The 12193-nt window shown below is 41.4% G+C and overlaps 1 protein-coding gene across 1 annotated transcript in view; it reads right to left on the reverse strand.

Moving 5' to 3' along the window:
* Positions 1-203: 203 nt before the first annotated feature.
* The window catches only part of LOC131195263 (E3 ubiquitin-protein ligase Rnf220), a 307990-nt gene continuing 296000 nt past the window's right edge, over positions 204-12193 (reverse strand). Inside the window, exon 5 of the mRNA XM_058177039.1 lies at positions 204-409. Coding sequence (XP_058033022.1) covers positions 284-409 — 126 coding nt within the window. The 3' untranslated portion in view covers positions 204-283. The remainder of the gene's footprint in view (positions 410-12193) is intronic.

Consider the following 12193-nt stretch of genomic DNA (forward strand, 5'->3'; position numbering starts at 1 on the left):
TTAGGCTATTATATCTTCACACACAAATAATCTCACACTCAATAATCCTCTTTATCAACCACTACTATGACATAAAGCAATAAGAAAAATAAAAAGTGGATATAATCCTCTCAAAGAAACTTGCAATACTGTTGTATTATAGTACTGTTTAATCAAGGTTTCAAAGATAAAGAAACCTATGTATGAAACAGCAATTATCTGAATTTACATACGACATACAAAGCCTAACATCATTCCCTGAAAGATCTGTTAGTGCCATTTAGTAGCTCCTGGCTTTTAGTCATCAGCTGATTCCTCCTGGTATCATTCTCACCTGGTATCTGTCAGAGTGATGAATATCATCTGAGGAATGGGGTGATGCTGTTGGAGAATCTCCTTCCCGCTTGATAGAGGCTGACAACAAAATCGACTGCAGGAAAAGAAGGGGAAAGGGAAAGTAGTTAAGAATGCAGAGGGGAAATGGAGCAGGTGATGTGATATAAAGTAGCAATAATTAAGAAAGCCATGATTAAGTCAACTATGGGTTAGTGTGTCATGTAAACCCAGCCTATCATTCGTGGTTCTTTTTTGCAATAGTTTGCATAAACTTTTATTGACAGAATTATAAGAATGGAGCATGCCTTTTTTAAAAAATTCTTTAAGCAAGTTTTCTTGTCTGTGTTATTTGTAGGAACTGTTTGTGTTCAGGGTAGACATTTTTATAACATTTAACTCTTTAAAATAGGAGCCCATATCCAAAGAAGAACAACAACTAAAATAATGAGACAGAGATCATCAATGGCAGTTCCGTGGTAAAATGGCTACATTTTCATCCAATGTAGTTTAAGAATATGGGCAAGAAATTCAGACAGGTAAAAATAAACTCATTTTTTCCTCACATGAATGAAAATTCCTTAGCAAATGTATTCAAATATTATAAATACAATGAATAGGCAGAATAAGAATTGCTACAAATTATTTCAAAAATGTTATAGAATCTCTCATTAATATTCTGAAATCTCCCAGATATTAGGTAGTTTCTCTTATTTTTACAGCAGATTAAGAAAGTGAAAGTTAGCAATTTAATGGTATTTGTGAAAGTTATCAATGCCTTGTAGACTTCAGCACAGGGAAATATAAATTCCTTCTACTACAGTACAAAGTTTTATGAGAAATGACAATATTTGATACAGTAGTCCTCAATTTAGGATTTTTTAAAAGCTACCTAAGTTACAGGTACTGCCCCTCTCTTGTGGGCATGTGATTTTAGGTGCTTGGCAACTGGTTCACATTTATGACTGGTTGCCCTATGCCATGGCTACCTGATGGTGATTTGCAATTTTTTTGCCAGTTTCCAGCAAAAGCCATCCATTCTGAATAACTGTGACGTTCACTTTATAACCATTGTAAAAATGGTCATAAAATCAACTCTGGCCGTGTGGTGCCTTGATATCGTCTATGACCACAACCAGTTATAACCAAAATCTGGGCTCTATTGTGGATTGGAAGTTATTCAATGAAAGTAAACATTATTGTTAAGAAGATCTCAGGAATACTAGCTGTATCCACATGAACTGGTAACCCATATGTCAAAATGAATACAAAGTCACAAATTATTAAATATAATCTGATAATAATACCAGTTTAATTGTATACACTATACAGTATATTTGTTAGGTGTGATGAAAACCATGTCCACGTATGATGGTTCAATTTAACTGATTTATTGCTAAAAGCCTATGCAAAGGATCTTAACTAGCAGTTAGCACTTAGTTAGAGTTAGATAGGAGCCCACAGCATTCAAGGGAGGTTGGAGGTTTGAGTCCCTGGATAAAAAGCCGGATACAAATGTAGCAGATAAATAATATTGAAGTAATCCCAAACTCAACTAACTCATTATGCATACTCAGCATATGCATGTACTCAATAATGCATAATTAAATGTTTCTTTGTGTTGAAATGAACTCCCACTGACCACCTGGTCACATAAAAACACTTCAATACAAAATTTTGGCTGAATTCATGGTAGCTGAAAGGATTATCACTAGAGATAAAATGAGGGTCTAGTTTACAGAAAATGTTGTTTTGCCTCAAAATTTCACATTATTATTATTTGTTATGAAAACCTATAAGGCCACCCAACACACTCACAGTCAACTCCAAGCAGCTTGCAGAAATAATACCCTAAATAGAAAACCCAATAAATCCCCACCAAATTTATTTTTCTAAATTTGACATATTGTTATTGCTGAAAATGGGCTTGGCACTTTCTTATGATAACATGTATAAAATGCATATTAAATAAATTAGAGGAACATTACCATTTAGGGAGCAAATGCTGTACTCGAATCTTTAGAATTAGAATAACCTGCAGCTTTTAAGCTGTATGTGCCCCTTCTGTTATACTGCCATTTCATGCTATTGAAATTCAGTTTCAAAATGACAAAATTTTAGGAGCTTATTTCAAGTAGTTTGAAATAAGGGAAGTACCATAATATCCTCCTCAGGAAAAAAAAAATTGGTCAGTTCTGCCCTTTCCAATGACATTATAGTATTACTAAGTAGCTTCTTGCAGCCCTTTTGGAAGGTCAAAAGGTTGAATGTCAACCAGTGACCCTTCAAATTTTCCCATCCTTACTTTATAAAATTACATTTTGTAGACAATCCTTTGCCTTATTTTTTTATCAGAAGGAATTGCCACACTGCAAATATTATTTCAACAAATCCTGTTCCCTGTATATTAATGGGCTGCATCTGTATTCTGAGATCTACAGGACTATTGGTTGCATTATAAATCCCTTTTTCTTCTTGTAGTAACCTGATAGAAAGTATTAAAGGTACCTTAGCTTTCAATTTGCTTCAGTGAAGATATAAAAATATGAAAGTCAAGCTTTCAGCTCTATTTTCTATCTGCACAGCTTCTCAGAACCTTCATCAAATTCCAACAGCCAGTCTGCCGGGTCCCCATCCATCCATGCAACTAGTTCTAATTCAATATGATTATGTGAAAAATGGCTACACTAGCTATGGAGACAGTAAATTAAACATTATGTATTACTTTTTATCATGTGGTCCCAAGAAGAATGCTAGCCCCATTTATTTTACAAACCTCCAGAGCGCCATGACGACGACCTCTGGGAAAAATGCAAGGCTAAACTAATCCCAAAGATGTCAATCTTAGACCTTCTACATACACGCTCCGTTAAGATGAATAAACCACCCCTTAAAATTATAGCAAGGAGCTATAGTCTAAATACCTCTGCAGCGTGTTAAACACCATGAGTGAATTGAGCTCTAGCTATCTCATCAAACTAAACTTCCACTAAGATGGAGAAAAAGTGTCTCCATTTAGGCAATGTCAGAAGAATTTAAAAGGTTATAGGGGGAATTGTGAAGGGGGAAAGAGCAGTAGAAGAAATTTTAGGGTTGTACATCCTTAATTTTCAGTGCCCATGTTGCTATTTTCAGTATTTCCATCTAATTGTTGTGTGTGGATTGGATTCACACAAGAGTATTAATTTCAACTCTAATGGGTCAACTAAGGACATATTTTTAACTGTGAGAGGACATTAAATTAGGAAAAGATAGACATGGAGTCAACATCAAGTTGCAGACCTAAAAATAATGTCTATCTTTAAGGCACTTTTTCTGAATTCAACATCAAAGGAAATGAGACTGATACTCTATCCTGCCCTATCAGCCTTACCAAGTGGACCAGAAATGCAACTAGATACGCAAATACTATTTTACTGTAAGACTAACATAACAGAATCTTGCAATTTTGAAAGTAAAATTGTCCCTCTATCTCATTTACCTCCCTGAAAAATTAGGGAGTCTTTTCTTGCCCCACCACTTGCCAGCTGAGAATTATGCTGTCTCTCATCTGACTATTCCCTATATAGTGTCTTTAGGGCCAGTCTCCCACAGTCATTTCCACATACAATTACATCATGCTCCCCTTCAACTCATTCCTCCTCCTGAATTTCCAGGGAAAACAAAATGTGAGTGTAAAACCCAAACGTAGCTATGCCATTCCCCTTTTGCTGGTAACTGACCGAGATCACACGAGGCATGGTGTAAATTAGCTCTCTATAGAAGTAACAGTCATCCCTCTGAGAATCAGTCTCACCCCCTCCCCTCCACGTGCTTGATGTGGAATGAGTTATTTCCAGTGGTGGGATTCTATCGATTCAGGAGAACCGCTAGCTCTAACTTTCACCTGTGAACGAACTGGTTCTCTCTTTCTTTGAAGTGAGCTCACCCGCCTGCCCCAGTGTTATACTCACCTGTATTTCTGCTTCCGAAGCCCAGCTGATCGGGGCAGCAGAGTGGATTGCTGCTCCTCAGCTGTTTTCTTTGCTCTCAGCAACGTGGAAGTTCAATTTTCTGCAAACTGAGCTCGCACACACGATCAGCGAATCAGTTGTTAAACTGGTAGGATCCCACCACTGGTCATTTCCCATGCCCCTTGCTTGGTATTTTGCTATCCCTGAAGTACCTCCACCCCACAGAAAAAATCCTGTTCATTGTGGCCAGCACCTAACTCCCGCAAGGCTAGTAGTTGTCGAGGACATTTGTTAGAATATTGGTTGTCAAAACAGTGCATACACATCTCTTGCTGCCTTCCATGATCTCTCTGACTCTGGGCAGCAGTTTCAATGTATCAAGTGTTCAACCCATTTCCCTCTGTATTCAGAGCTACCACAGTTTCCATCCTATACACCCCCTGCCCGTTTACCAGGGTGGGAGAGTGCTATCTGTGAACACAGAATGCAGTGTGTGTGTCTGTGTGTGTGTTCTCTCAGTAGCATATAAGGTGAACCTTCACTGATGCTGGCAATTACAAACAAAATCATTGTATTTGTTTAACCATTGGAAAGAGCAAATAAATTTAAAGTCTCCTTTCTTGGAAGGTCTCTGCGGAAATCAGAAATTTTGCAAAAACCCACACCCAATCCCTTTCCACAATTCTAGCATTCTCTTGTCTGTGTGCATCTGATGCTTTTTCATTTGTGGCTTCTGCTAGTTTTAGCTTCTTCTTTTTTTTTAGGATTTGGGCTGTTTATATCTTATGTAGGAATTCTGTAGTGCAAGGAATGTTTTCTTCACTGGTTGTTGGTAAGATCTCTGGATAGAATCTGTAAATTGCCTGGGGCCAAGGGACATACTGATAAGATGAATATGCTGGATTGTAAGCAAATTCAACAAGAATGTGACATCAGTCCATGCTGATATGAAACACAGAATCTTAAATATTGCTGCAAAAGCTGGTTTAATTTTCTCAAATTCTCTGTTGGTCTCCAGATGATGTGAGGAAGACAAATACAGTTTAATATTTAATAAGGGCAAGATAATCTTCCAAAGTTTGGAAGTGAACTGACTTCCTCGGCCAGTTGATCAAGGAAGTTAATCACAGTATTGACCAATTCTCTATGTCCAAAAATGAACAAATCTCATTAAATTCATGCTAGTATATCCCTGCACTGGAGGAAGATGATTTAGGTAATGAAATCTAGAGAAATAGTGTCTCAAGGCTGTAGTAGGATCTCTAGAGGCTGCAATAACCAGACAACTTATTAAGAATTTAGCTTTGCTCTATGACAGACATGACAAAGGGAAACAATTCTTCCTGATGGCGTGGATGTGAGGCTACCAAATTCTCTAAAAAGTCTGTGTTGGGTTTTAAATATCCTCCTAGCTCCTACTGTTTTGTGGTCATAACACAACTGTAATAGCTCCTTCTTAGGGGAAAAGGGACTTACAAATGTCTATTGTGCAACGCCTGCCTTCCCTCCACTATGAAAGGTGCAACAGTACCTTGTTGAGCTCTCTGGAAGTCACCATCCAAGCCCTGACATATGCATCAGGCTGTTGGTGTGTCATAATCTGATCAAATAGATGGGGTGTTGGGCTTAACTGAGACGCCCGTTCTCGTTGGTTGGAGACAGCAGCCAGGCATGGGTAGTACTCATCTGTTCAGATTGGAAGACTGAGTCTGTCAGAGTTTTTAAGTCCGGCCCTTTTGCTAGGGGCTTCCAGCTTTTGGCGAAGACGAAGAAACAGACTCGAACGTGTCAAGAGAATGGTAGAGAGAAAAAGTTAGCTATAGGACCAGACTGACAAAGGGTGGGGCTGGCTGCTGTCTCCAACCAATGAGAAGGTGCATCTTAGGTAAGCCCAATGTCCCTTCTCCATAGTGGTGGAGACAGCAGCCAGGTATGGGACATACCCAAAGCTTACTGTCCCAAACATTCTTGCTGAATTTGCTTACAATCCAGCATATTCATCTTATCAGTATGTCCCTTGGCCCCAGGCAATTTACAGATTCTATCCAGAGATCTTACCAACAACCAGTGAAGAAAACATTCCTTGCACTACAGAATTCCTACATAAGATATAATGTCAGATGCCTCCCCTTCAGTATGAACCCGCTGCAAGACTCTGCATCCAAATGCTGCCTCAGCTGAGGGAAACTTGTCCAATTTATAGTGCTTAATAAATGGCAAAGGAGAAGTCCAAATCGCCGCCCTACAAATTTCCAGCAGGGATGCCTGCGTAGCCCACGCTGCTGACGTGGCCACATTGTGAGTTGAATGCACTGTCAAATGAACGGGCTTAGGCAAGGAACATAGCTAACCCGCCTTGGCGATCGTCTGCCGAATCCATCTGCCAATAATAGTAGGAGTCACCCTGCAACCTAAAGAAACTGTGATAAAATGAACAACGACTCCATCTTTCACAAGTCAGCAGTTCTCTTAAGGTATATCTGAAGAGCCCTCTGGATGTCCTGCGTATGCCAGCAGCACTCCAAAGGATGAGCCGGTGAGGGCAAAAATTGGGCAAGAATAGCTCTTGTATGTGATGGAAGGGCATATTGATTTTAGGGAGAATTTTAGGGACTGGGACCTGGTGCCCCCCTGGTGATTTATGTCCGCCTTTGCGGCGACATTGTCTATTAACACTAAGATGTGCTGGCCGGATATCGATCCTCGAAAGTGACGGATGCCCAGATACACTGCACACAACTCTAGCCAGTTGATGTTTCATTGCCGTTCATGGACAGTCCACCTGCCTTGCGCTATATGCAACTGGAAAGGCGTTCCCCAGCCAAAGAGGCTGGTGTCTGTTGTCACCACCAGCCACTGGGTAATGTGAAACAAACAGCCCTTGGCGATGGCTGCTGACCGCCAGCAGGTGAGGGATCTGAGAACATCCTTGGAGACTTGGACCCTGGTTGATGAAGTGCCTCTGTCCGCCTTCTGGAATGGCAAGAGAAACCATTGAATGTCTCTAGTGTGTAATCTAGCCCATGGAGTGATGGAAAATATTTTGAGATTATAATTATCTGAGATTATTTTGCCCAGGAGCTGAGACAACAGGATCAGGGATACCTTACGCTCCTGTTGGACCCTACATGCAAGGGCTTTTAGACTGTCCCGACGCTCCTGGGACAAATATACTCTACACTCAATGGAGTCAATCGCCGCTCCCAAATGGAGCAGACAGGTTGCCCGAGTCAAATGACTCTTCTCTATGTTAACGGAGAACCCATGGGACTTCAGACATTGGAGTGTTACCTGGAGGTCTTCTGTGGCCCACTGTACCAAGCAGGACAAGATTAAAATGTAATCCAGCTTGGCCCTGAGGGAAGCCACCAAAGCAGCTAAAACCTTAGTAAAGGTACGGGGTGCTGAGGAAAGCCCAAAAGGCAAGGCCCTATATTGATAATGGGCACCTGTATAATAAAACCATAGATACTTCCGATGGGAGGGACGTATTGGAATATGCAGGTATGCCTCAGTAATGTCAATAGAGGTGAGGAAGTCGTCCCTCCTAACGCCATCAAGGATGGATCGAAGAGACTTCATTTTGAACCGTTTATATATAATGTACCAGTTCAGTCATTTAAGGTCTAGAATGGGTCTCCACCCCACCCCACCCCCGAAGCTTTGGGAACGAGAAATAAAAGGGAATAGAACCCCTACCCGAATTGATCCTCCAGTACCCTCTGGATCGCACTGATGTCCAGTAGGTGCTTTACTGCCAAATCCATGAGGATCTTTTTGTTCTTGTCGTTAGACACCGGGCAGCATATAAAAAACTCCAGAGGAGTGGAGAGAAATTCTAGGGATAAGCCAGATCGTACAGTATCCCTGACCCAGGTATAAGATGTAGTTTCCTCCTAACTGTTGGCAAACAGGGCCAGTCTGCTGTCAATAGGAGGATCAGGAATGCAGTTAGCGCCGCCGGCGGAGCAAACGACTCCCTCCCCCTCGAAAGGGCCATTTACTCAAAAAGGGTTTACCTCATAATGACCTGTCTTGGTGCCCTCTCTGCCTTGGAGTAAAATTACACTGGAAGTGTGAAGAACCAGCACCCCACTCAGAACTCCAAAACTGTGGTGATGCGAAAATGGAATGTAGCTGAGAATTGCCAGAATGTTCAAGGATAAATCCAAAAAATGTTGGAAGAGCCATCAGCGCTCCATGGCTTAGGACCCGGGTACTTACGAGACCGCCTGCTGTTACCCTATGCCTCCCACCGACCCGTACGCTCTCATAGAGAGGGTCTCCTCAGGGTGCCGTCCGCCAAACAGTGTCGGCTGGTGGCCCCCAGGGGTAGGGCCTTCTCTGTGGGAGCATCGACGCTCTGGAATGAACTCCCCCCTGGCCTACGTCAAGTGCCTGATCTTCGGACCTTCCGTTGTGAGCTAAAAACATACTTATTTATTCAAGCGGAACTGGCATAATAGTTTGATTTTAAATTGGGGTTTTATTAATATTCTTAAATATTTTAAATTTAATTTTAATTATTAGCCATTTTTGTAATTTTGATATGTTTTAATTTGTTTTAATTGTACATATTGTGTATTTTATCTCCGGCTGTACACCGCCCTGAGTCCTTCGGGAGAAGGGCGGTATAAAAATTCAATAAATAATAATAAATAATAATAACAATAAAGATAGCTGGATCATACTACCATATGTGGTGGACATGCATCGAAGCTAGAAGATATTGGACTAAAATACACACATGGTTGGAGAAAATGATTAAAAAACATATAGGCTTTAAGCCAGAAGTTTTTCTGTTGGGGATTACATCTGAAACATAAAGTAGAGAATTAAAATTTTTGAATGTTATAACAGCAGCTAGGATTGTGTTTTCTAAAAATTGGAAAAATTGGAGAAACTAACTTTGCAAGATGAAATCATTCGCAAGATAATGGAATGTGCAGAAACGAGTAAATTGACATTCGAAATCAGAGAACAAGAAGATAAGCAATATTATAAGATATGGGATTTATTTTATCAATGGTTAGAAGGAAGGATATGCTAGAAAAGATTTGAGAAAGGTTGCTATCAAGAGAAATAATTGAATTAAATTTATTTAGGAGGATGGAATGAATAATGTTATCAGATAAAATACTAATTTGGGGAAATTAACGTGAAATGGGAGCATGAAATGTTATAGCCATTGGTTAATTAAAAATTGATTGAGTAAGAGATTTGGATAGATATCAGATGGGGTAATGTAAGATTAGATGAATGAAAGATATGTTTATCTTGAAATTGTACAAGAGATGTGTAACCACCCCACCAACACACTGTAACTGGATTGAAGAGGCTTTTATGTTTGTTTGTTGTAAAAAATAAAAAAAACTTTTACAAAAAAAAGAAAGAAAGAAAATGGAACGTAGCACGATTCCCCCCCCCCCCATGTTGGGTAGTAGGCAAAATCTTCCTTTTGTCTTTAGTTTCAACGAGCAGTGGCTCCAGTGCTGCCCCAAACAATTTGTCCCCATCAAAGGGGGCGGAAGCCAAGCACCACTTGTGGCGGGCATCTGCCTGCCAATGCCTCAACCACAGTAAGCATCGGGCGGCTATCGCAGAGGCCATAGTCCGAGAGGCGAAGCGGGCCAAGTGCAGTGTGACATCAGCTGAAAATTGCACTGAAGCAATAATTTTGTTGAGATCTTGTTGAGTTCTAGTATACTCAGCCAGGAGCTTATCCTGCAGTTGCTTGAGCAAAAGTAATGTTGCCCTGTTGAAAAAGGAGGCTGTAGTCATGGAACGGATAGCCCAGGCAGCTCCCTGGTGGGCTCTCTGAAGGACCTGGTCAGCCTGCCTATCATCAGGTTGCAAGATTTCTTCTGGCTGTCCTGGAATAGTGGATGTAGATAATGAAGCAACGATAGGAGGATCGATTGGAGGAGTCTGTAGAACCAATGCAAATTCTGGTCCCACATTGAAGTATCATTGGTCCGTGGATGAAGGAAGTGGGGCCCCCCTGGAGACGACCACTGCCACTTGACCATATCCTCAAACAGGCATGGAGCAGGGATTGTGTCCACCGCTTGATCAGGTTCAGAAAAAAGCATATCTGCGGTCCCACATGAAGGAGCAGATCAGGGGTGAAATGCTCCCGGTTTGGACTGGATCGCGCGATCCGGTAACAATGGGGGGCAGGTAGTTCGGAGAACCAGTAGCAAAAATACCTGCCCACCTGCTCCCCTGCCCATGCCCACCCAATCGCCCGGTCCCCACTTGCCTACTTGCTGCTTTTTTTGGGCTTGCTCCTGCCTTGCTTTGCTTTGGCTGCTGCAATCAATTGCATCAGCTAGCAACTGAATCTGCCTGCCTGCAATCCATCTCATCAATGAGCAACTCACTCTGTCTGTCTTGTCCTTTGAATTGGGTAAGTAAGGGGGGGAGCTTTAAAAAATAGTTAATTGGGGCTTTTTAAAAGAGTTTTTTTTTTAGACATAGCAATTAACTTTAAATTGCTACATCTAAATTTAAAAGGAAGTTTTAAATTTAACTGCTTTTATCTAAAAATATAAATAAAATAAAATAAAATAAAATAATAAAATATTTGTGCAGTTTTCTGAGATTTGGTGTGTTTCTGTAGTGTTTCACTCTAGGTACCCAAACTCACAAAATCTCACAAAGCTGTATGTGGCATTTTGTGTGGGTGTGAGTCAGTTGTGTTGTGTTGTGTGTGTGTAAAGTGTGAAACTTGGTTTTTGGTACCTCTTATTGTTTTGTATATTTTGTTTATTATTTTTGTTATTTATTGTTATTGGCAACGGCCACCCAGTCATCTCACCACCAAGCCATGCCCACCAATTAAGCCACGCCCACAGAACTGGTAGGGAAAATTTTTAGATTTCACCCTTGAACAGATATAGACTCACCAGCTGGTGAGCTAAGCTGAGCCACGTTGGTGGCCTTGAAAAGTAATGACTTAAAAATATTAGGCAGGAAGAGCCCTGCAAACTATGGTAGTTTGGGTAATAAACCCTCATCATCGGATAGATCAGGATCTCTGTGTTCAACTTCCTCAAGGAGTAATAGCTGGCTCCCGAATGAGTGGGTAGGCGAAGCTGGGTCCCCATATGATTGACATTCATCCAAGTCCGGATCAACATGAGCGACTGAGATGCTAGAACGCTCAGATGGCTCCAGGCTATGCAGCTGAATGCTGGCCGACAGACTCTGTTGGATGGCATTAGAAATGATGACCTGGAGATTGTCAGGTAATAGAAAGTCTTGGCTCACCACAGGATGGATAATGTCCATCGCTTTTTTAATCATCTCCTGAGGGGCCACTGTGGGAATCTGAGTGGTTCCACTCTGTGAAAATGGTACCAGAGAAATAGAAGGTATCCCCCACACAACCCTGCCATAGATATCAATACTGGGCAACCCTGCAATGAAACCTGGTTTGGAGAGCCAGCAGGTGCCACCTGGTGTTCAGGAATCATGACTGGGAGACAAGGGTCAGATTGCGAGGCCAAGTTAGAGGGCGTGGTAACTACCCTGTTACAAATTTTTTGAAGGGCGTGATCCTGCCATTTCTCATCTCAAAGAGATGCTTTAGAAACAGTTTTATGGCAGACAAGTTTGTAGTGAGTTGTGGAAACACCCTTACTATGACGGCTGCCTCCAGTGACATCAGCCGTAGAGCGCCCTGGTACACTGTCCATTATATCTAACTCCACTCTTTCAGGAGAATGCGAGGACCTGGCTCTCTTGGATTTGGATAATGCCTTAGGCATTTTAAATTTTAGGTCTCTGCCACCTGAAACGATACAGAAGAGAGACAATGCAGACTGGCTCAATGGAAGGAACGCTAAGCTCCAAAATAGCTGCCATTACCAGAAAACGTGCGGCTTTGGCAATGCCCCGTCAGTAAAGGCAGCGGTGGTGGTAAG

This window comes from Ahaetulla prasina, chromosome 3, assembly GCF_028640845.1.
Source record: "Ahaetulla prasina isolate Xishuangbanna chromosome 3, ASM2864084v1, whole genome shotgun sequence".
NCBI lineage: Eukaryota > Metazoa > Chordata > Lepidosauria > Squamata > Colubridae > Ahaetulla > Ahaetulla prasina.